The 27,489-nt window shown below is 44.5% G+C and overlaps 1 protein-coding gene across 1 annotated transcript in view; it reads left to right on the plus strand.

Moving 5' to 3' along the window:
• Nucleotides 1–367: 367 nt before the first annotated feature.
• LOC122923424 (acid-sensing ion channel 1C-like) overlaps nt 368–27,489 on the plus strand; it is a gene marked incomplete at its 3' end in the record, with an annotated part of 97,856 nt that continues 70,734 nt past the window's right edge. The window contains exon 1 of the mRNA XM_044274235.1: nt 368–889. Within this exon, the coding sequence (XP_044130170.1) occupies nt 368–889 (522 nt within the window). The remainder of the gene's footprint in view (nt 890–27,489) is intronic.

Raw genomic sequence — 27,489 nt, forward strand, 5'->3', positions numbered from 1 at the left:
ACAGATACATAGTGATAGACCCTGCAGATTATTACACCCCTGACCTCTCTGGTCTCCATCATTCCATCGCCCGGTTTCTACAGTCCCTACTTTTATCCCATCTCGTGGTTTTCCTCTTTGGAGACGTCTCGTTGTCTCATGCTCTCTCTCGTTGGGTCTCGCCCCCTCCCTCAGGACTGATGGTATTCGGTTTCGATCCATTATTTTCTGTGGTCCTCTCTCTCTAATAGCTTCTCCCCTCCTCCTCAGAAAGCCACAGACTCTAAAGTTCCCGAGCATCCCGTCAGACACCTGGCCTCCGCCTCCCGACTCTACAACTGCCGGGCAGCTCCCAACTTCTCCACATCCTTCTAGCAGATCCTCTGTCATGGACATTCTGAAGCCTCCGGTAGATGAGGGAGAGGAGAACGAGAAGGCTTCGGATCTCACTGTCTTTGCCAGTAACTCTACCCTTCATGGGATCAGCCACGTCTTCCTACCAGGTGGAGTCACCCCGAGACGGGTGTTTTGGGCAGTCGCCTTTCTGTCATCTCTCAGCTGCTTCCTCTTTCAAGTGGCTGATCGGATCATCTATTACTCAGAGTACCACCACGTTACCACGCTAGATGAGATGGAGAGCAGCTTGATGACCTTCCCCGCCATCACCATCTGCAATTACAACAAGTTCCGCCTGTCGCAGCTGACGACCCAGGACCTGGAAAACATGGGGGACATGCTGGGTCTCCAGAATCACATAGATGAGCTGAAGGACATGATCCAGAATACAAGCGACCCCGAAATACCCTTCTCATTAAGTGAATTCTACGAGCGGACAGGTCACAGCATGGAGGACATGATCTTAGAGTGCCGCTATCGAAACCGAGAATGTGGAGCCAAGAACTTCTCAGTGGTAAGTGCGGCGGTCACTCAGGGTTGTGGTGTCCATCTCCTCCACCTCAGAACGCTCTGGGGTAATAGGATCAGATGTCTCTAGAAGTAGAATGAGATGATATTTCCTCCCATATTGTGTGGAACCTGATATTAGTCGGGGCTTCCTCATGACTCTAGAAGAGGTTGCTGAGGTCAGTGGTTCTGTAGAGCGCTCGAAGCCTGTTGTCCAGTGAAATCTGCACCTCAGCACTTGTATGATAGAAAGGCACTGAGTTGTCCGACCTGTAGTAATGGGCGTCCTCCAGGGTCCGGCCTCCTCCCTTATGGCAATTCTCCATCCTCTAGGTGACGGGAGGGATAGGATTCACCTAAGGATACACACAGTAGACCTGTCCCAGAGATTTCTGCAGAAAGTGAACGCACATTAAAGTCCACAGAGAGAGAGCAGATCTCAGCACAAGGACCCCCCTCCCCCATAACAGACCAGATCACACATCAGCCGCGGTTAAGCAGGCCACAGACTGAACGATTCCTGAGAGCTGGGCTCTAATGATTGTGACGCTCTCCTCGTTGGTGGTGGATGATACGACGGCGCCATACACGTGGCGTAAGGTAAAGATGTAACCTTCCCCTCATCCACCATCCTCTAAAGATCTGCTCACGTTTCACCCCTTTCCAATGAGCATTTAGATTAGGAGGAGAATCAATGGCCCTCGAGAGGACCTGGACATCATTGTAAACTGCCCGAAAATTTTGCTGCATATTTGGCTCTAATATTAGAGAAATCATCTTGCTGAGGGGGTGTGGCTTAACAGGAATGGGTTGTGTTTTAGCTGGAAAGGGGCGTGGTCTAAGATGTGCTTTCCCCCCAAAAAATTGTGCCACAGTTATGACGTGAAATTCTGATGAAAGCTGAGCAAACCAAGGGTGGTATAACGTCAGACAAGACATCTGCCCGTGTGATGAATGTGGTGTCTCGACAGGGGCATACATGAGTGTGGGGGCCCGGATGGGAGGAGTACTACTACTCATGGTTCTGACACTCCCTGAGCCGGCAAGCAGTGTTGGGAAGGGTGCACTTTTCTGTGCATCGGGGCATGCTCCGGGTCCGGGGTCCTCTGGTCTGGTGGTGGCTCAGGTGCCACCACCAGATAGATTTTAGGTGCAGGGTGCCAGGTTGTCGTGATGCCAGCTCTTTTCACTGTAGCAGTAGTGCAGGAAGCAAAGAGGAGGCAGTAGTGCAGCAATACAGTTCTCGACTGAAGAATTCAAAACAGATCAGGATGGTTCTTCTCATGCAACGGACGGGCAGATGTTCACAGATGTTAGTGGGTTCACGGCGGCACAGGTAGATAATTGGCCAAAGTGTCTCTTTAAGCGTGCATTCACACGACTGTCTGTTCTGCGGACCATAAACTGTGGATCTACTAAACACAGACACTGGCCGTGTGCGCCCTGCATCGCAGTGCCGATCCATTTCCTTCAATAGGCCCGTGATCCGCGTGTTGTGGCCAAGATGGGATGCTGATGTTCATGTTTTGTGTGTCCGTGGTAAAACATACCTGGTAGGGTACGCTGCTCTTCACTAGCTGACTTGTACACATAAGCATCTATTCACTTCTTGTAAAGCAATGCAATGCAACCACAGGGCGGTTTCCCCTAATGGCAGGCAAACTCTCTGCTCATATGTCCTTGGGATGTGGAGATTCTCAGAGTGGACCCAACCGTTATTCATCCTGAATACAGAGGCCGTGGAGTCAGTAAGTGCTTTTAGACAGGTTATCTCTACTGCGCTCTCTACACCTCTCTGTTACATCTGGCCTGCTCTTGTGATTGATCTTCTCTGGCCTTGTCCTGGTGGGTACCGGCTCCAGGACAGGCGGGTCTGTCAGCACTATATCTTTGCTTCCATTCTGTTTGCTAGTTACACTTAGACTCACTGGAATATGCTAAGTCCACCTCTGCATATAAAGAGGGTGACACCATCGCCATCTAGTGGTGGCTGTGGATATGGCCCATTAGTACACTATGCAAATACAAGCAATATACATATTAAAGCAAACACATTTCTAACCCTTTCCTTTGCACTTTGCCACTACTGCTACTACTACTACTACTACTATTACTACCACTAGTACTACTATTACTATCTCTACTACTTCAGCAACCATTACTATCAATACTACTACCCCTACTAATTCTATGACTACCGCTACTACTATAAACACCACAACTACAAATACCACTTCTATTGCTAACACTACTACTATTACTTCTACTACTATAATTAGTACTACCACTACTATTACTACTTCTACGACAACAACTACCACTACTATTACCACTACTACTACTACTACCACAACTATTTCTGCCACTACTACCTCTGCTATTACTACCACTACTATTTTTGCTACTACTACCACTACTGCTACTATAACAACTACCACTACTATTACTACAACTTCTATTACTACTACTACTGCTACCACTACTACCACCACTACTACTATTATGGCTACTACTACTCATAAACTTTTTTGATGCTATACTGTTTCTGCTGCCACTACTATTGTGGCCACTATATCCGTAGCTTTTCCACATTCACACTGCACTGCTGCTACTACTACCCCTAATTTTACCACTACTACTATAACTACCAATACTATTACTACCTCTACTACTACTACTTCAACTAACACTACTACCATTTCTATTATTACTATTACTACCACAACTACTATCACTACTATTACTACACAAACTACCACTAATACTATTACTACCGCAAATTCCACTATTACTACCACTACTACTATGACTATTATGACAACTATTATTACTACTACTACCACTAGTACTACTATTACTACCTCTACTACTACAACAACCACTATTAATACTACTACTACTGCTATGATTACTGCTGCCACTATTACTACCACAACTACTACTTCAACTACCACTACTATTGCTAAATCTACTACTATTAATACTACTACTACCACCACCACCACTATTACTACCTCTACTTCAACAACTACCACTACTATTACTACTGCTGCTACTACAACTACCACTACTACTTCTAGCACTACTACCTCTGCTATTACTACCACTTCTATTTTTCTACTACTACAACCACTACTACTACTCTAACTACTACTACTATTACTACTACTGCTATCACTTCTACCACCACTACTACTACTATTACTACCAGTACTACTGCTAGCACTACTACTACTAACACCATTCTTACTACCACTGCTATTATTAGTACCACTACTAATAATACCACTACAACTATTACTACCACTACGGCAACTACTATTACTACCATTACTACCATTACTACTATTATCACTACCTCTACTACTACTGCTACTACTACCACCACCACTACTACTATTGCTTGAAATTCCACTATTACTACCACTACTACTATGACAACTACTATTACTACTACTACCACTAGTACTACTATTACTACCTCTACTATTACAACAACCACTATTAATAATAATAATAATACTACCACTACTACTGCTATAGTCTACCGCTGCTGCTACTACTACAACTACCACTACTATTGCTTTGTCTACTACTATTAATACTACTACTACCACCACTATTACTATCTCTACTACAACAACTACCACTACTATTACTACTGCTGCTACTTCAACTACCACTACTATTACTACTACTACTCTTAATACCACTACTAACATTACTACCACTACGGCAACTACTATTACTGCCACAACTACTACTACCACTACTACTATTATCACTGCCTCTACTACTACCACTACCAGCCTACTACTACTACACCACCACTATTGCTAACTCTACTACTATTAATACTACTACTGCCACCACCACTATTACTACCGCTACTACAACTATCACTACTTGTGGCGAAACCAACCTCGCCACGGTGTTTTGGAGGGGGCTGTTTGCCAGCCTCCTGCCCTGGGATTATGGTCCCTTAAGTTATTGGGTCTTAAGGCACTTGGGACGGAGCCCTCTGTCCCTGGATTGCATCCTCTGCCTTACTTGCTTGGATGAAGCACATGGTGAGAACAATAGATAGCGGCCATTGTTACTCACAGACACTGTTCTGACTTTCCCACACGGGGCTATCCTGCCTGTATTTGGTGCACAGAGACATCATTCAGTAGTGTGAAACTACCAAACAGGGGACACATTTATTAGTGACTACTTTCGGTATAACTTGTATATTTTCAGTGTAACTGTATCTTCCAAACTACTGAACGGATGTGGGTGAATTTTGGATATGTGGTTCACCCAGATCCCCCGGTTCCGAGGATATATTGGTTATGGGGTTATTGCATGTTTTGGGGTTCCTGTGATATGTTTTATAAAACTGTATTTCTCTGCCTTTGATAATTATATTCGCCCTTGTGTTCAATAATCATCACCGGCAGAGGGGAATATTTTGTGTGGGTGTGTTTCTATTGTCCCATTGTGTGTTTAAATGGTGATGTCTGTCCTGTTGTCTCCACATGTGTATTGGTGATCTCCCTTTGTCCTGAGAGATAATTGGATTGCCCTCGGTTGTCTCCAGGACAGAGAGGAGGAAACCATGATGCATTGTGGGGATGTGTTGTATCTGTCCTGTATCTGCAACAAACTGTAATAAAAACCAGGCTGGGTATGCCAGCACATCAGATCACTGCTAGACCCTCAAGACGGAGCCTTGTCTCGTTATTGGGGGGATTCCCTGTATGCTGTTGGAGACTGATTGCCAGGAGTGTAAGCTGACTGTACGCTTTTCCTGTTCGTCTGCTGACAGCTATTTGCGAGGTTCCAGTTTGGAGTGCTATTTTGTATCCAGTTCGGGAGGTTGGTGTTCTGCAGTAGCTGTGCCTGTCTCTCAGAAAGGGGCATATCGCCTAAACGGATTTTAACCCCTTGTCTGCTGAAACGGTCCGTTACACTACTATTACTACTGCAGCTACTACACTACCACTACCAGCACTACTACTACTACTACTACCACCACTACTATTGCTAACTCTACTACTATTAATACTACTACTGCCACCACCACTATTACTACCGCTACTACAACTATCACTACTATTACTACTGCAGCTACTACAACTACCACTACTATTTCTACCACTACTACCTCTGCTATTACTAACACTATTATTTTTCTACTACTACTACCACCACCACTACTGCTAATCTAACTACCACTACTATTACTACCAATACCATTACTACTACTATCACCACGACTTCTATTACTACTGCTGCTACCACTTTTACCACCACCACCACTACTATTACTACCAATACTACTGCTAGCACTACTACTACTAACACCATTCCTACTACTACTACCATATTACTACTACCATTACTACTACTACCACTACTAATATTAGTACAACTACTACTACCATTAATACCACTACGGCAACTACAATTACTACCACTACTACTATTATCACTGCCTCTACTACTATTTCTACTACTACCACTACCAGCACTACTACTACTATTACTAATACTATTACAACAAACTACCACTCCTATTACTACTACCACTTCTACTGCTATGACTTCCGCTACTACAACTACCACTACTGCTATTGCTACCACTACTACTACTTTTACTACTACAACCACCACCACTATTACTACCCCTACTAAAACTATTACTACTACAGCTACCACTATTTCTAGTGCTACTATGATGTCTATTACTACTACTAATGTCATTACTATTAGTATCGCTACTTCTACTACTACTACTATTACTACTACTGCAACAACTACCACTACTGTTTCTACTATGAGCACTACTATTACTACTAACACTACTACTACTATAACTACCAATATAATTACCACTACTACTATAACTACTAGCACTATTACTACTACAACAATTAACACTAGTACTATTATTACTACTAATACTACAACTACTACTACTACAACTACCTCTTTGTTTACTACTACCACCACTATTTCTTCCACTACTACTACTTTTACTATTAATACTATTACCAGTACTGCTACTAGTACTACTACTGAATATACTACTACTTCCACCATTTCTACTATTACTACTACTACCAATACTACTATTCCCACAGCTACTACTACTGCCACCACTATGACTACTATTACTACCACTACTATTATTTCTTCTACCACTACTACTATTACTGCTACTACCACTACTGCTACCACTACTACTACCTCCACTACTACTACTATTACTACCACTACTACTGCTACCAGTACTATTACTAGTACAACTACTACAACTACCACTGTTACTACTACCACCACCACTATTACTACTACTACTACAAACACCAATATTACTATCACTACTACCACCACTACTACTACTTTAACTACTGATACTGCTACCACTATTACTACTTTTTCTACCACTGCTAGTAATAGTAATACCACTACTACTACTCCTATTACTACTACTACTACTACTACTACTACTAAGACAACTACTTCTCCTTCTACCATTACTTCCACTGCTACCGCCATTACTGCTATCACTACTTTTACTACTACTATAACCACCATATATATTTTTTTCACAGGTCGGTATTTTTATTTTTCAGATTTTTGTTCCTTTTTTCTGGATCTGTGTTTCCGCAAAAAACCTTCAGTTTTTACCAATTGTACATCTGCATCCAGTCTGTTTTTCCGCCAAAAAACAGAAGGAGGAATATATGTTGCTAGGGTACAAAAAAATGTTTTTTTTCTATTTCCTGGAACCGGATCCACAATTGCGGATGACATATTGATGCATTCCACATGTCATCCGCATTTTGCGGACCCATTGACTACAATGGGACCATGGGAAGCATTTTGCGGACATTAGTAGGACAAGCTCTTCTTTTTTTGCAGATCCGCATGACGGAACGGAACAACGGACGTGGACAGCACACTGAGTGCTGTCCGAATTTTTTGCGGGGCCATTGAAATGAATGGGTCCACATGGTGCCTGTATGTGAGGAGGGCTCTGAAGACAAGTGTGAAAGAGGCAATTGTGGGTGCGGATGGTGAGGATGTGGAAACCTTATGGGTAGGAGGTTCAAAGGGATAAAAACACTGAAAAAATTATACTTGGTGTAATCTATAGACCCCCTAACATCACAGAGGAGATGGAAGCTCAACTGTGATAACCAAATAGAGCGGCTGCACAGGCGGGTACAGTGGTCATAATGGGAGGTCTTACCTTCTCAGATATTGACCAGGGGTCATGGTTCTGCCTCAACCACAAAGCGGAGAAGATTCCTCAACCTGCTGCAGGACCACTTCATGGGCCAGTCTGCAGAAGCTCCCACTGGGGGCGATGCTCTGCTGGATCTGGTAATGTCTAATGATGCAGAGCTTGTTGGCAATGTTACTGTTCGAGAAACCCTAGGTAATAGTGACCACAATATAATTATATTCCCCCTAAACTATCAGAAGCAAACTCTGTCGGGCCGAGCAAAGACACCGAACTTCAAAAAGGCCAATTTCCCCGGGATGAGGGCAGCATTTCCGGGCATAGACCGGGAGCAGCTCCTGTCACATAATAATGGGAGAGCTTCACATCCACATTGAGGAATTGTAGTAAAAAATGTATTCCTTCAGGTAACAAGTATAAACGGCTAAAATTAAACCCCCCAAGGCTTACAGCTTCTGTAAAAAGGGCAATAAATGATAAAAAAGGGCATTTAAAAAATACAAATCTGAGGGGTCGGCTGTAGCCTTTGAAGATTACAAAGGGCCTAATAAAATCTGTAAAAAGGAGATAAAATTAGCAAAAATACAAAACAAACAGAAGGTGACAAAAGAAAGCAAAACATACCCCAAAAATTATTTAAATGTGTAAATGCTAAAAGACCAAGGTCTGAGCAGGTAGGTCCCCTAAATAATGGTAGAGCGGGGGGGGGGGTAGTCACTGAAGATAAGGAAAAGGCAGAGTTACTAAATAGGTTTTTTAGCTCTGTATATACAAAAGAAGAGAAAGGAGCCGATATCTGTGGTGCTGGGGCTGTTAGTACATCCAGTGATATACCTAACTGGCTAACTGTAGATATGGTCCAAGAGAAGTGAACAAGGCTCCGGGTCCAGATGGCGTACACCAAGAGTGCTTAGAGAGCGCAGTTCAGTCATAGGGACTGGTACAGAGCCAAGTGACTGCCGCAAGGCAAACGTGGTGCCCATATATAAAAAAGGAGTCAAGGTCCTCCGCAGGTCCCGGGTTATAAGTGGTGACCCCAAGGTTCAGGGCCGAGTCCTCTGTTATTTAATTTATTTATTAATGATATTGAGGAGGGGATTAATAGCACCATTTCTATTTCTGCAGATGACACTGAGCTGTGTAGTAATGTACGGTCTATGGAAGATGTCCATAAACTACAAGCTGACTGGGACACTGAGTGATTGGGCATCAACTTGGACAATGAGGTTCAATGTGGACAAATGTAAAGTTCTGCATCTTAGTAGTAATATTCTCTGTGCTTCATATGTCCTAGGAGGAGTAACACTGGGGAGTCACTTGTATAGAAGGATCGGGTACTAATAATCTACATACATCATATGTCCTAGGAGGAGTAACACTGGGGAGTCACTTGTATAGAAGGATCGGGTACTAATAATCTACATACATCATATGTCCTAGGAGGAGTAACACTGGAGAGTCACTTGTAGAGAAGTATCAGGTACTAATAATCTACATACATCATATGTCCTAGGAGGAGTAACACCGGAGAGTCACTTGTAGAGAAGTATCAGGTACTAATAATCTACATACATCATATGACCTAGGAGGAGTAACACTGGAGAGTCACTTGTAGAGAAGGATCAGGTACTAATAATCTACATACATCATATGTCCTAGGAGGAGTAACACTGGAGAGTCACTTGTAGAGAAGAATCAGGTACTAATAATCTACATACATCATATGTCCTAGGAGGAGTAACACTGGAGAGTCACTTGTAGAGAAGTATCAGGTACTAATAATCTACATACATCATATGTCCTAGGAGGAGTAACACCGGAGAGTCACTTGTAGAGAAGTATCAGGTACTAATAATCTACATACATCATATGTCCTAGGAGGAGTAACACTGGAGAGTCACTTGTAGAGAAGGATCAGGTACTAATAATCTACATACATCATATGTCCTAGGTGATGTAACACTGGAGAGTCACTCGTAGAGAAGGATCAGGTACTAATAATCTACATACATCATATGTCCTAGGAGGAGTAACACTGGAAAGTCACTTGTAGAGAAGGATCAGGTACTAATAATCTACATACATCATATGTCCTAGGAGGAGTAACACCGGAGAGTCACTTGTAGAGAAGTATCAGGTACTAATAATCTACATACATCATATGTCCTAGGTGATGTAACACTGGAGAGTCACTCGTAGAGAAGGATCAGGTACTAATAATCTACATACATCATATGTCCTAGGAGGAGTAACACTGGAGAGTCACTTGTAGAGAAGGATCAGGTACTAATAATCTACATACATCATATGTCCTAGGAGGAGTAACACCGGAGAGTCACTTGTAGAGAAGTATCAGGTACTAATAATCTACATACATCATATGTCCTAGGAGGAGTAACACTGGAGAGTCACTTGTAGAGAAGGATCAGGTACTAATAATCTACATACATCATATGTCCTAGGTGATGTAACACTGGAGAGTCACTCATAGAGAAGGATCAGGTACTAATAATCTACATACATCATATGTCCTAGGAGGAGTAACACTGGAAAGTCACTTGTAGAGAAGGATCAGGTACTAATAATCTACATACATCATATGTCCTAGGAGGAGTAACACTGGAGAGTCACTTCTAGAGAAGGATCAGGTACTAATAATCTACATACATCATATGTCCTAGGAGGAGTAACACCGGAGAGTCACTTGTAGAGAAGTATCAGGTACTAATAATCTACATACATCATATGTCCTAGGAGGAGTAACACTGGAGAGTCACTTGTAGAGAAGGATCGGGTACTAATAATCTACATACATCATATGTCCTAGGAGGAGTAACACCGGAGAGTCACTTGTAGAGAAGTATCAGGTACTAATAATCTACATACATCATATGTCCTAGGAGGAGTAACACTGGAGAGTCACTTGTAGAGAAGGATCAGGTACTAATAATCTACATCCATCATATGTCCTAGGAGGAGTAACACTGGAGAGTCACTTGTACAGAAGGATCAGGTACTAATAATCTACATACATCATATGTCCTAGGAGGAGTAACACTGGAGAGTCACTTGTAGAGAAGGATCGGGTACTAATAATCTACATCCATCATATGTCCTAGGAGGAGTAACACTGAAGAGTCACTTGTACAGAAGGATCAGGTACTAATAATCTACATACATCATATGTCCTAGGAGGAGTAACACTGGAGAGTCACTTGTAGGGAAGGATCGGGTACTAATAATCTACATACATTATATGTCCTAGAGGGAGTAACACTGGAGAGTCACTTGTAGAGAAGGATCAGGTACTAATAATCCCAATACATCATATGTCCTAGAGGGAGTAACACTGGAGAGTCACTTGTACAGAAGGATCAGGTACTAATAATCTACATACATCATATGTCCTAGGAGGAGTAACACTGGAGAGTCACTTGTAGAGAGGGATCAGGTACTAATAATCTAAAAGTCGAGGGGTGTGGAGACTCACCTCCTAATGCAATATGTAGGTGCTCTACGTCTGGACTGACTCACCCAGTTAGAGAATTGGAGAAGTGGAAACAGAAATGTAGACCGGCACTCTATATATGGAATTTGCAGATATTTATTTATAGATATAAAAGGGATTGTCACACCAATAAAATAGTACTGCACTCTAAAAATCATAAAATGTCACATAAATGGAATCATAATAAAAAATTGGAAAACATATGATACGGAGAATCGAACACTACAGCACTGTCCCAAAAAAGTACATGCCTCCAGTCATAAATAGTGCCCAAGTTCCTGATGGTACAGGCTAAAAACATAAATCCTGGTTGGTGTCAGGTAACTAGTATATGAGCTGGACACATGAGGGTAGATTCCAGCATCCAGATAATTGGGGACAGAGCTGTAGTGTCCGATTCTCCGTATCATATGTTTTCCAATTTTTTATTACGATTCAATTTATGTGACATTTTATGATTTTTAGAGTGTGGTACTATTTTATTGGTGTTACAATCCCTTTTATATCTATAAATAAATATCTGATATTTCCATATATAGAGTGCCGGTCTACATTTCTTTTTCCACTAATAATCTACATACATATGTCCTAGGAGGAGTAACACTGGAGAGTCACTTGTAGAGAAGGATCAGGTACTAATAATATACATACATCATATGTCCTAAGGGAAGTAACACTAGGGAGTCACTTGTAGAGAAGGATCAGGTACTAATAATTTACATTCATCATATGTCCTAGGAGGGGTAACACTGGAGAGTCACTTGTAGAGAAGGATTGGGTACTAATAATCTACATTCATCATATGTCCTAGGGGAAGTAACACTGGAGAGTCACTTGTAGAGAAGGATTGGGTACTAATAATCTACATTCATCATATGTCCTAGGGGAGTAACACTGGAGAGTCACTTGTAGAGAGGGATCAGGTACTAATAATCCCCATACATTTTATGTCCTAGGAGGAGTAACACTGGAGAGTCACTTTAGAGAAGGATTGAAGTACTAATAATCTACATATATCATATGTACTAGGTGATGTAGCACTGGGAGAGTCATTTGTAGAACAGAATCAGGTACAAATAATCTACATACTGTACATCATATGTCCTAGGAGGAGTAACACTGGAGAGTCACTTTAGAGAAGGATCGGAGTACTAATAATCTACATACATCATATGTCCTAGGAGGAGTAACACTGGAGAGTCACTTGTAGAGAAGGACCAGGTACTAATAATCACTGTGCTTCATATTGTCACGGAAGGTGAGGGAAGGAAAGCAAACCAAACACAACTAACAGGTAACAAAACACCAGGCTAGGCCCCACAGCTAAGGAACAGGGAATGGTCACCATCTGAGAAACCCTATGCATTTCCTTCACTGCTAATAACATGAACAAATCCCAATGGAAGAAGTGTTCATGCACTGGAACCTAATCCCTTCTGCAACTGAAACAGACCCTCAGCTAGGGAACAGGCGATAAGACAACTGATTCCTTGCAAGAGATGAAGGAACCAGTGTCTTCCTAAGGCCTAGCTAGGAAATACAACAAAAGGGAAGAAAAGAGGACTTATCTCAAGACAGACAAGCACCAGCAGAGAACTCCAGAAGAAACTATAAACCACAGACCTTCTCAGATCTCAGATCTGACAGACCTTCTCAGATCACTCACAGGACAGGGCATGACAGTACCCCCCCCCCCCCTCTACGGGTGACCTCCGGGCACCCAGGACCAACTTTATCCGGGTTTGCCCTGTGAAAGGCCATCACAAGGCGGCTAGCATTGACATTGGTAGTCGGAACCTACATTCTTTTCTCAGGACCATATCCCCTCCAATGCACAAGGTACTGAAGGGAGCCCCGAAGAACACGCGAGTTGAGTATTCTGGATATCTGAAACTCCAGATTACCATCTACCAAAACCGGAGGAGAAGGCAAAGGAGATGGTTCAACAGGTTCAACATACTTCTTCAACAAGGATCTGTGAAACACATTATGGATCTTCGAGACCTGTGAAAGTTCCAGACGAAATGCAACCGTATTAAAAATGGCCAAGATTTTGTAAGGACCAATAAATCTTGGGCCCAACTTCCAAGAGGGTACCTTCAACTTAATGTTCTTAGTGGACAACCACATCAAATCACCCACACACAGGTCCAGACCAGGCATACGTCTCTTGTCAGCCATACGTTTATATATTTCGCCCATTTTTCTCAAATTAATTTGAATCTTCCGCCAGATAGAAGACAAAGAAGAAAATAATCTCCCTTCTTCAGGTATACCAGAAGCTTCAGTCCCAGAAAAAGTACCAAACTGAGGGTGAAAACCATATGTGCCAAAAGATCAGTTATCAGTTATCAGTTGACTCCTGTCTACGGTTATTCAAGGCAAACTCAGCCAAGGACAAAAACGAGGACCATTCTTCCTGATTTTCAGCGACGAAACACCTTAAATAAGTCTCCAGGTTCTGGTTAGTGCGCTTAATTTGTCCACTCGACTGAGGATGGAAAGCCGAAGAGAAAGACAACTGAATACCCAGACGAGTACAAAACGCCTTCCAAACCTGGAAATAAATTGCGTCCCCCTATCAAATACCACATCAGTGGGAATGCTGTGTAATTTCACGATGTTATCAATAAACACCTGAGCAAGAGTTTTAGCATTGGGCAGACCCGACAATGGTACAAAGTGAGCAATCTTACTGAAGAGGTCCACCACCACCAAAATCACAGTCTTCCCAGAGGAACTTGGTAAATCAGTGATGAAGTCCATGGAACAAATGCGTCCAAGGACGAGATGGAATGGACAAAGGAAGAAGGGATCCTGATGGCCGAGTGTGAGCCACCTTAACGCGTGCACAGGTCTCACAAGCTGCTACATAACCCTCAACACATTTACGCAAACCGGGCCACCAGAATCTCTGGGAAATAAGATCCACAGTGGATCTACCCCCAGGGTGTCCAGCAAGGACAGTATCATGATGTTCTTGAACACCTTGTGTCGCAGTTCTGAAGGTAACAAACAAGTTCCCTGGAGGACAGGAATCAGGTGCCTCACCTTGAGCCCCCAAACACTCCGCCTCCAGCTCAGGATAAAGAGCTGGATACCACCACCCCATCAGCCAAATCAGAGCGGGATCCTCCGAATCTCCCCCCTAGGAAAGCTACTGTGACAAAGCATCTGTTTGACGTTTTTGATCCCAGGACGATAAGTGACCACAAAATTAAATCTGGTAAAAGACTATGACCACCTGGCCTGCCTAGGGTTCAGACGCTTTGCTGATTGCAGGTAAACCAGATTCTTATGGTCAGTAATTACCGTATACGATGAATCGCTCCTTCTAGCCAATGACGCCATTCCTCAAAGGCCAATTTGATGGCCAGCAACTCTATTCCCAACATCATAATTTCTTTTGGCAGCAGAGAGTTTCTTTGAGAAAAAAGTACACGGGCACCATTTGCTAGGAGATTGACCCTGAGACAAAACTGCTCCATCACCCACTTCTGATGCGTCAACCTCCACAATGAAGGGTTGAGACACATCGGGTTGCGTCAGAATGAGAGCGAAAGCAAGACATTTCTTTATGGCGGAAAAAGCCTGTAATGCCTCTTCCGACCAGACAGAGAAGTCAGCACCCTTCCTAGTCATATCAGTCAAAGGTTTGACAACCATGGTATAATTCAGGATGAACTTTCTGTAGTAATTAGTAAATCCCAAAAACCGCATCAGAGCTTTCTGATTCTCTGGCCGGTCCCACCGCACGGACCTTTTCGAGATCAATGCGAAAACCTGAGACAGAAAGTAAGTAACCGAGAAACTGCAGTTCCTAGAGAGCAAACACACATTTCTCCAACTTAGCATACAATTTATTCTCCCGAAGGATCGATAATACTTGTCTTAAATGATCCTGATGAGTCTCCTTATCGGGTGAGTAAATTAGTATGTCATCGAGGTAAATAACAACGAAACCTCCCCACCAAATGATGAAAAATGTCATTGATAAAGTGCTGGAAGACTGCCGGGGCATTAGTCAAACCAAAGGGCATAACCAGGTTTTCAAAGTGAACCCTCAGGGGTGTTGAAGGCCGTCTTCCATTCATCCCTTCCTTGATTCTGATCAGATTATAAGCCCCTCTTAAATCCAACTTAGAAAACACCTTGGCACCGACAATCTGATCAAATAGATCCGGAATCAAGGGAAGGGGATAAGGGTCACGGACAGTAATGAGATTCAGTTCCCGGAAATCTAAACACGGTCTAAGGGACCCGTCTTTTTTCTTTACAAAAAAGAAGCCTGCTGCCATAGGTGATTTAGATGGTCTAATATGACCTTTTGTCAAACTCTTGGCAATATACTCTCGCATAGCTACTCTTTCGGTTGGGAAAGATTATATAACCGAGATTTTGGCAATTTAGCTCCGGGAATAAGATTGATCGGACAATCATACTCTTGGTGGGGGAGGGGGCAACTCCTGATCCCCACCCTCCGAGAATAGGTCTGAAAAATCATGTAGAAACGGAGGTAACACCTTAGTGGATACCACGGAAATAGATGCGCCAAGACAGTTGTCCATACACAAATCACTACAATTACTGATTTGTCTAGTTTGCCAATCAATGGTAGGGCTTATGTTTGATCAACCATGGTAAACTCAGAACCAGAGGAGCAGGCAAACCCTTCAGAACAAAACAAGAAATGGATTCAACATGAGAATCACCCACCCTCAGACGAATATCCTGCACAATATGAGTTAGACATTTTTGTGAGAGAGGAGCGGAATCAATAGCCAACACTGATATCTATTTGTTTAATGTGCTAGTTCTAAAAACAATGAACAAATTGATAATCAATAAGATTAACCCCTGCGCCGCTGTCAACAAATACTTCTAACACAATATTTTCAGAGTCTAGCGCCACTATCGCAGGCATGAGAAAACGGGTACTGCAGGTAGAATACAAATATACCTGTTCTGACTCCCCATTCACACTACAAAGAGTAAGGGAACCACTCTTTGTTGGCTTAATAAAAGGACACACATTAAAGAAATGTTCTTCTTTACCACAGAAATAACACAGTCTTTTCTGCCCTCTAGAGTTCCTATAACCAGGGTAAGAAGAGAACTGACCTAGCTGCATAGGCTCATCTCCAGTCCCTGGTTCCAGTGTCACTGTACCCCGAGGGTCAGGAGGGACAGATTCCCCATACAACAGTGCCTCCTGTCTGAGGGGAACCTTAGTCCTCTCCCTCAGACGTCTATCAATCCTTACGGCTAGGGACATGGCCGTCTCCAATGAATTGGGGTTTTCATGAAATGCAAGGGCGTCTTTTAGTCTCTCAGACAGCCCCTGACAGAACTGAATACCGAGTGCAGGATCCTTTCACTCCGAGTCAGTCGCCCATCTTCTGAATTCAGCACAATATGACTCAGCAGAACGTTCTCCCTGACACAGCTACGCAGCTTAGATTCGGCCTAAGAGACCCGGTCTGGGTCAATCATAAATCAGCCCCAGGGCTCTGAAAAATTCATCCACCGATCGGCGGGACTGAGAACCGATCGGCAGAGAAATACCCCAAGACTGAGCATCACGTTTTAGCAGAGAAATGATAATCCCCACTCTTTGATTTTCAGCACAGATGAAATCGGACATAAACGAAAATATAATTTACAAGATTCCCTGAACAGGACAAAGTTATCACTTCCCCAGAAAAACCTATCTAGGAGAGCGACCTTAGGTTCAAGGCTGACCTGGTTCGCACCGGTGTTGTCAGATGCCACAGATCTCGACACAGTGAACCGAATTGCGGAGGTCGGCAAACCTCCAAAGACAATCCCTGCATGCAATCAACCAAAGCATCAACAGCATCATTTTGCACAGAGCAAGGAAAAAAATGATGGTATAGGCGGTTTATAATGTCACGGAAGGTGAGGGAAGGAAAGCAAACCAAACACAACTAACAGGTAACAAAACACCAGGCTAGGCCCCACAGCTAAGGAACAGGGAATCCTAAGCCTTTCCCTCACTGCTAACAACATGAACAAATCCCAATGAAAGAAGTGTTCATGCACTGGAACCTAACCCCTGCTGCAACTGAAACAGACCCTCAGCTAGGGAACAGGCGATAAGACAACCGGTTCCTTGCAAGAGATGAAGGAACCAGTGTCTTCCTAAGGACTAGCCAGGAAATACAACAAAAGGGAAGTGACTTATCTCAAGATGGACTGGGAGCAGGAGATCCACCAAGCACCAGCAGAGAACTCCAGAAGAAACTATAAACCACAAGGGCTATAGTGAGAGGCAGAGATAAATAGCATCACTAACTAACTAATGAGCAGAACCTGCGAGGAGGTGGGTCCTGCCCAACAACACAACAAAGCAATCTGTCAGATAGGCCGCAAGTCTGACAGACCTTCTCAGATCAGTAACAGGACAGGGCATGACACATATGTCCTAGAGGGAGTAACACTGGAGAGTCACTTGAAGAGAAGGATCGAAGTACTAATAATCTCTATACATCATATGTCCTAGGAGGAGTAACACTGGAGAGTCACTTGTAAAGAAGGATCAGGTACTAATAATCCCCATACATCATATGTCCTAGGAGGAGTAACACTGGAGAGTCATTTGAAGAGAAAGATCCAAGTACTAATAATCTAAATACATCATATGTCCTAGGAGGAGTAACACTGGAGAGTCACTTGTAGAGAAGGATCGGGTACTAATAATTTACATACATCATATGTCCTAGGAGGAGTAACACTGGAGAGTCACTTGTAGAGAAGGATCGGGTACTAATAATTTACATACATCATATGTCCTAGGAGGAGTAACACTGGAGAGTCACTTGTAGAGAAGGATCGGGTACTAATAATCTACATACATCATATGTCCTAGGAGGAGTAACACTGGAGAGTCACTTGTAGAGAAGGATCGGGTACTAATAATTTACATAGATCATATGTCCTAGAAGAAGTAACACTGGAGAGTCACTTGTAGAGAAGGATCGGGTACCAATAATCTACATACATCATATGTACTAGGAGTAGTAACACTGTAGAGTCACTTGTAGAGAAGGATCAGGTACTAATAATATACATACATCATATATCATATGTACTAGGAGTAGTAACACTGTAGAGTCACTTGAAGAGAAGGATCGAAGTACTAATAATCTACATACATCATATGTCCTAGGAGGAGTAACATTGGAGAGTCACTTGTACAGAAGGATCAGGTACTAATAATTTACATACATCATATGTCCTAGGAGGAGTAACACTGGAGAGTCACTTGTAGAGAAGGATTTGGGTGTCCTTGTAGATCATAGATAAAATAACAGCACAATGTCAATCAGCTGCTTCTAAGGTCACCAGGATACTGTCATGCATTTAACGAGGCATGGACTGGCGGGGCAGGGATGTAATATTACCACTTTACAAAGCGCTGGTGCAGATTCACCTGGAATATGCAGTTCAGTTCTGGGCACCAGTCCATAAAAAGGACGCCCTGGAGCTGGAGAGAGTGTACAGAGGAGAGCGACTAAACTGATGAGGGGTCTGGAGGGTCTGAGTTATGAAGAAAGATTAAAAGAATTACATTTATTTAGTCTTGAGAAGAGACGTCTAAGGGGGGGGATGACTAACCTCTACAAATATATAAATGGGCCGTACAAGAAATACAGTGAAAAACTGTTCCATGTAAAATGTCCTCAGAAGACAAGGGGGCGCTGCCTCCGACTGGGGAGGAAGAAGCTCAGTCTCCAGAAGCGTCAAAACGTCTTTACTGTAAGAGCTGTGAATCTGTGGAGCAGACCCCTCAGGACGTGGTCACAGCAGGAACAAGGGACGGGTTTATACAAGGCTTCTTTACTGTAAGAGCTGTGACTCTGTGGAATAGACACCTCAGGACGTGGTCATAGCTGGGACAGGGGACTGGTTTATACAATGCTTCTTTACTGTAAGAGCTGTGACTCTGTGGAGCAGACACCTCAGGACATGGTCACAGCAGGGACAGGGGACTGGTGTATACAAGACTTCTTTACTGTAAGAGCTGTGAATCTGTGGAATAGACACCTGCGGACGTGGTCACAGCTGGGACAGGGGACTGGTTTATACAAGGCTTCTTTACTGTAAGAGCTGTGAATCTGTGGAATAGACACCTCCGGACGTGGTCACAGCAGAGACAGGGGACTGGTTTATACAAGGCATCTTTACTGTAAGAGCTGTGAATCTGTGGAATAGACACCTCCGGATGTGGTCACAGCAAGGACAGGGGACGGGTTTATACAAGGCAGCTTTACTGTAAGAGCTGTGAATCTGTAGAACAGACACCTCAGGACGTGGTCACAGCAGGGACAGGGGACGGGTTTATACAAGGCTTCTTTACTGTAAGAGCTGTGAATCTGTGGAATAGACACCTCCGGACGTGGTCACAGCAGGGACAGGGGACGGGTTTATACAAGGCTTCTTTACTGTAAGAGCTATGAATCTGTGGAATAGTCACCTCCTGACGTGGTCACAGCTGGGACAGGGGACGAGTTTATACAAGGCTTCTTTACTGTAAGAGCTGTGAATCTGTAGAACAGACACCTCCGGACGTGGTCATAGCAGGGACAGGGGACTGGTTTATACAAGGCTTGTTTACTGTAAGAGCTGTGAATCTGTGGAATAGACACCTCAGGACGTGGTCACAGCAGGGACAGGGGATGGGTGTATACAAGACTTCTTTACTGTAAGAGCTGTGAATCTGTGGCATAGTCACCTCCGGATGTGGTCATAGCAGGAACAGGGGACTGGTTTATACAAGGCAGCTTTACTGTAAGAGCTGTGAATCTGTAGAACAGACACCTCAGGACGTGGTCACAGCAGGGACAGGGGACGGGTTTATACAAGGCTTCTTTACTGTAAGAGCTGTGAATCTGTGGAATAGACACCTCCGGACGTGGTCACAGCAGGGACAGGGGACGGGTTTATACAAGGCTTCTTTACTGTAAGAGCTATGAATCTGTGGAATAGTCACCTCCTGACGTGGTCACAGCTGGGACAGGGGACGAGTTTATACAAGGCTTCTTTACTGTAAGAGCTGTGAATCTGTGGAATAGACACCTCCGGACATGGTCATAGCAGGGACAGGGGACGGGTTTATACAAGGCATCTTTACTGTAAGAGCTGTGTATCTGTAGAACAGACACCTCCGGACGTGGTCACAGCAAGGACAGGGGACTGGTTTATACAAGGCTTGTTTACTGTAAGAGCTGTGAATCTGTGGAATAGACACCTCAGGACGTGGTCACAGCAAGGACAGGGGACTGGTGTATACAAGACTTCTTTACTGTAAGAGCTGTGAATCTGTGGAATAGTCACCTTCGGACGTGGTCACAGCAGGGACAGGGGATGGGTGTATACAAGACTTCTTTACTGTAAGAGCTGTGAATCTGTGGCATAGTCACCTCCGGATGTGGTCATAGCAGGAACAGGGGACTGGTTTATACAAGGCTTCTTTATTGTAAGAGCTGTGACTCTGTGGAATAGACACCTCAGGACGTGGTCACAGCAGGGACAGGGGACTGGTGTATACAAGACTTCTTTACTGTAAGAGCTGTGAATCTGTGGAATAGACACCTCAGGACGTGGTCACAGCAAGGACAGGGGACTGGTTTATACAAGACTTCTTTACTGTAAGAGCTGTGACTCTGTGGAGCAGACACCTCAGGACATGGTCACAGCAGGGACAGGGGACTGGTGTATACAAGGCTTCTTTACTGTAAGAGCTGTGAATCTGTGGAATAGACACCTCCGGACGTGGTCATAGCAGGGACAGGGGACGGGTTTATACAAGGCATCTTTACTGTAAGAGCTGTGAATCTGTAGAACAGACACCTCCGGACGTGGTCATAGCAGGGACAGGGGACTGGTTTATACAAGGCTTGTTTACTGTAAGAGCTGTGAATCTGTGGAATAGACACCTCAGGACGTGGTCACAGCAAGGACAGGGGACTGGTGTATACAAGACTTCTTTACTGTAAGAGCTGTGAATCTGTGGAATAGACACCTCAGGACGTGGTCACAGCAAGGACAGGGGACTGGTGTATACAAGACTTCTTTACTGTAAGAGCTGTGAATCTGTGGAATAGTCACCTTCGGACGTGGTCACAGCAGGGACAGGGGATGGGTGTATACAAGACTTCTTTACTGTAAGAGCTGTGAATCTGTGGAATAGTCACCTCCGGATGTGGTCATAGCAGGAACAGGGGACTGGTTTATACAAGGCTTCTTTATTGTAAGAGCTGTGACTCTGTGGAATAGACACCTCAGGACGTGGTCACAGCAAGGACAGGGGACTGGTTTATACAAGGCTTCTTTACTGTAAGAGCTGTGAATCTGTGGAATAGACACCTCAGGACGTGGTCACAGCAGGGACAGGGGACAAATGAATACAAGACTTCTTTAGTGTAAGAGCTGTGAATCTGTGGAATAGTCACCTTCGGACGTGGTCATAGCAGGGACAGGGGACTGGTTTATACAAGGCTTGTTTATTGTAAGAGCTGTGAATCTGTGGAATAGACATCTCAGGACATGGTCACAGCTGGGACAGGGGACTGGTGTATACAAGACTTCTTTACTGTAAGAGCTGTGAATCTGTGGAATAGACACCTCAGGACGTGGTCACAGCAAGGACAGGGGACTGGTTTATACAAGGCTTCTTTACTGTAAGAGCTGTGACTCTGTGGAATAGACACCTCAGGACATGGTCACAGCAGGGACAGGGGACGGTTTATACAAGGATTCTTTACTGTAAGAGCTGTGACTCTGTGGAGCAGACACCTCAGGACGTGGTCACAGCAGGGACAGGGGACAAATGAATACAAGACTTCTTTAGTGTAAGAGCTGTGAATCTGTGGAATAGTCACCTTCGGACGTGGTCACAGCAGGGACAGGGGACTGGTTTATACAAGGCTTGTTTATTGTAAGAGCTGTGAATCTGTAGAATAGACACCTCAGGACGTGGTCACAGCAAGGGCAGGGGACTAATGTATACAAGACTTCTTTACTGTCAGAGCTGTGAATCTGTGGAATAGACACCTCAGGACGTGGTCACAGCTGGGACAGGGAACTGGTGTATACAAGGCTTCTTTACTGTCAGAGCTGTGAATCTGTGGAATAGACACCTCTGGACGTGGTCATAGCAGGGACAGGGGACTGGTTTATACAAGACTTATTTACTGTAAGAGCTGTGACTCTGTGAAATAGACATTTCAGGACGTGGTCACAGCAGAGACTGGTTTATACAAGGCTTCTCTACTGTAAGAGCTGTGAATCTGTGGAATAGACTCCTCAGGACGTGGTCACAGCAGGGACAGGGGACTGGTTTATACAAGGCTTCTTTATTGTAAGAGCTGTGACTCTGTGGAATAGACACCTCAGGACATGGTCACAGCAGGGACAGGGGACTGGTGTATACAAGGCTTCTTTACTGTACGAGCTGTGAATCTGTGGAATAGACACCTCAGGACGTGGTCACAGCTGGGACAGGGGACTGGTTTATACAAGGCTTCTTTACTGTAAGAGCTGTGAATCTGTGGAGTAGAGACCTCAGGACGTGGTCACAGCAGGGACAGGGGACTGGTTTATACAAGGCTTATTTACTGTAAGAGCTGTGAATCTGTGGAATAGACACCTCAGGACGTGGTCACAGCAGGGACAGGGGACTGGTTTATACAAGGCTTGTTTACTGTAAGAGCTGTGAATCTGTGGAATAGACACCTCAGGACGTGGTCACAGCAGGGACAGGGGACTGGTTTATACAAGGCTTATTTACTGTAAGAGCTGTGAATCTGTGGAATAGACACCTCAGGACGTGGTCACAGCTGGGACAGGGGACTAGTTTTTATAAGGATTCTTTACTGTAAGAGCTGTGAATCTGTGGAATAGTCACCTTCGGACGTGGTCACAGCAGGGACAGGGGACTGGTTTATACAAGGCTTCTTTACTGTAAGAGCTGTGAATCTGTGGAATAGACACCTCCGGACGTGGTCATAGCAGGGACAGGGGACTGGTTTATACAAGGCTTGTTTACTGTAAGAGCTGTGAATCTGTGGAATAGACACCTCAGGACGTGGTCACAGCAGGGACAGGGGACTGGTTTATACAAGGCTTATTTACTGTAAGAGCTGTGAATCTGTGGAATAGACACCTCCGGACGTGGTCATAGCAGGGACAGGGGACTGGTTTATACAAGGCTTGTTTACTGTAAGAGCTGTGAATCTGTGGAGTAGAGACCTCAGGACGTGGTCACAGCAGGGACAGGGGACTGGTTTATACAAGGCTTATTTACTGTAAGAGCTGTGAATCTGTGGAATAGACACCTCAGGACGTGGTCATAGCAGGGACAGGGGACTAGTTTATACAAGACTTCTTTACTGTAAGAGCTGTGACTCTGTGGAATAGACACCTCCGGACGTGGTCACAGCAGGGACAGGGGACTGGTTTATACAAGACTTCTTTACTGTAAGAGCTGTGAATCTGTGGAATAGTCACCTTCGGACGTGGTCACAGCAGGGACAGGGGACTGGTTTATACAAGGCTTCTTTACTGTACGAGCTGTGAATCTGTGGAATAGACACCTCAGGACGTGGTCACAGCAGAGACAGGGGACTGGTTTATACAAGACTTCTTTACTGTAAGAGCTGTGAATCTGTGGAATAGACACCTGCGGACGTGGTCACAGCAGGGACAGGGGACTGGTTTATACAAGGCTTATTTACTGTAAAAGCTGTGAATCTGTGGAATAGATACCTCAGGACGTGGTCACAGCTGGGACAGGGGACTGGTGTATACAAGGATTCTTTACTGTAAGAGCTGTGAATCTGTGGAATAGACACCTCCGGACGTGGTCACAGCTGGGACAGGGGACGGGTTTATACAAGACTTCTTTACTGTCAGAGCTGTGAATCTGTGGAATAGACACCTCCGGACGTGGTCGCAGCTGGGACAGGGGACTGGTTTATACAAGACTTCTTTACTGTAAGAGCTGTGACTCTGTGGAATAGACACCTCAGGACGTGGTCACAGCAAGGACAGGGGACTGGTTTATACAAGGATTCTTTACTGTAAGAGCTGTGAATCTGTGGAATAGACACCTCAGGACGTGGTCACAGCAGGGACAGGGGACTGGTTTATACAAGGCTTATTTACTGTAAAAGCTGTGAATCTGTGGAATAGACACCTCAGGACGTGGTCACAGCTGGGACAGGGGACTGGTGTATACAAGGATTCTTTACTGTAAGAGCTGTGAATCTGTGGAATAGACACCTCCGGACGTGGTCACAGCTGGGACAGGGGACGGGTTTATACAAGACTTCTTTACTGTCAGAGCTGTGAATCTGTGGAATAGACACCTCCGGACGTGGTCGCAGCTGGGACAGGGGACTGGTTTATACAAGGCTTCTTTACTGTAAGAGCTGTGACTCTGTGGAATAGACACCTCAGGACGTGGTCACAGCAGGGACAGGGGACTGGTGTATACAAGACTTCTTTACTGTAAGAGCTGTGACTCTGTGGAATAGACACCTCAGGACGTGGTCACAGCCGGAACAGTGGATGGTTTATACAAGGATTCTTTACTGTAAGAGCTCTGAATCTGTGGAATAGACACCTCAGGACGTGGTCACAGCAGGGACAGGGGACTGGTTTATACAAGGCTTATTTACTGTAAGAGCTGTAAATCTGTGGAATAGACATTTCAGGACGTGGTCACAGCAGAGACAGGGGACTAATGTATACAAGACTTCTTTACTGTAAGAGCTGTGAATCTGTGGAATAGTCACCTTCGGACGTGGTCACAGCAGGGACAGGGGACGGGTGTATACAAGACTTCTTTACTGTAAGAGCTGTGAATCTGTGGAATAGTCACCTCCGGACGTGGTCACAGCAGGAACAGGGGACTGGTTTATACAAGGCTTCTTTACTGTAAGAGCTGTGACTCTGTGGAATAGACACCTCAGGACGTGGTCATAGCAGGAACAGGGGACGGGTTTATACAAGACTTCTTTACTGTAAGAGCTGTGACTCTGTGGAATAGACACCTCCGGACGTGGTCACAGCAGGGACAGGGGACTGGTTTATACAAGACTTCTTTACTGTAAGAGCTGTGAATCTGTGGAATAGTCACCTTCGGACGTGGTCACAGCAGGGACAGGGGACTGGTTTATACAAGGCTTCTTTACTGTACGAGCTGTGAATCTGTGGAATAGACACCTCAGGACGTGGTCACAGCAGAGACAGGGGACTGGTTTATACAAGACTTCTTTACTGTAAGAGCTGTGAATCTGTGGAATAGACACCTGCGGACGTGGTCACAGCAGGGACAGGGGACTGGTTTATACAAGGCTTATTTACTGTAAAAGCTGTGAATCTGTGGAATAGATACCTCAGGACGTGGTCACAGCTGGGACAGGGGACTGGTGTATACAAGGATTCTTTACTGTAAGAGCTGTGAATCTGTGGAATAGACACCTCCGGACGTGGTCACAGCTGGGACAGGGGACGGGTTTATACAAGACTTCTTTACTGTCAGAGCTGTGAATCTGTGGAATAGACACCTCCGGACGTGGTCGCAGCTGGGACAGGGGACTGGTTTATACAAGACTTCTTTACTGTAAGAGCTGTGACTCTGTGGAATAGACACCTCAGGACGTGGTCACAGCAAGGACAGGGGACTGGTTTATACAAGGATTCTTTACTGTAAGAGCTGTGAATCTGTGGAATAGACACCTCAGGACGTGGTCACAGCAGGGACAGGGGACTGGTTTATACAAGGCTTATTTACTGTAAAAGCTGTGAATCTGTGGAATAGACACCTCAGGACGTGGTCACAGCTGGGACAGGGGACTGGTGTATACAAGGATTCTTTACTGTAAGAGCTGTGAATCTGTGGAATAGACACCTCCGGACGTGGTCACAGCTGGGACAGGGGACGGGTTTATACAAGACTTCTTTACTGTCAGAGCTGTGAATCTGTGGAATAGACACCTCCGGACGTGGTCGCAGCTGGGACAGGGGACTGGTTTATACAAGGCTTCTTTACTGTAAGAGCTGTGACTCTGTGGAATAGACACCTCAGGACGTGGTCACAGCAGGGACAGGGGACTGGTGTATACAAGACTTCTTTACTGTAAGAGCTGTGACTCTGTGGAATAGACACCTCAGGACGTGGTCACAGCCGGAACAGTGGATGGTTTATACAAGGATTCTTTACTGTAAGAGCTCTGAATCTGTGGAATAGACACCTCAGGACGTGGTCACAGCAGGGACAGGGGACTGGTTTATACAAGGCTTATTTACTGTAAGAGCTGTAAATCTGTGGAATAGACATTTCAGGACGTGGTCACAGCAGAGACAGGGGACTAATGTATACAAGACTTCTTTACTGTAAGAGCTGTGAATCTGTGGAATAGTCACCTTCGGACGTGGTCACAGCAGGGACAGGGGACGGGTGTATACAAGACTTCTTTACTGTAAGAGCTGTGAATCTGTGGAATAGTCACCTCCGGACGTGGTCACAGCAGGAACAGGGGACTGGTTTAAACAAGGCTTCTTTATTGTAAGAGCTGTGACTCTGTGGAATAGACACCTCAGGACATGGTCACAGCAGGGACAGGGGACTGGTTTATACAAGGCTTCTTTACTGTAAGAGCTGCGAATCTGTGGAATAGACACCTCAGGACGTGGTCACAGCTGGGACAGGGGACTGGTGTATACAAGACTTCTTTATTGTAAGAGCTGTGAATCTGTGGAATAGACACCTCAGGACGTGGTCACTGCAAGGACAGGGGACTGGTTTATACAAGACTTCTTTACTGTAAGAGCT

The sequence above is a fragment of the Bufo gargarizans genome, unplaced genomic scaffold (assembly GCF_014858855.1).
Source record: "Bufo gargarizans isolate SCDJY-AF-19 unplaced genomic scaffold, ASM1485885v1 original_scaffold_1589_pilon, whole genome shotgun sequence".
NCBI lineage: Eukaryota > Metazoa > Chordata > Amphibia > Anura > Bufonidae > Bufo > Bufo gargarizans.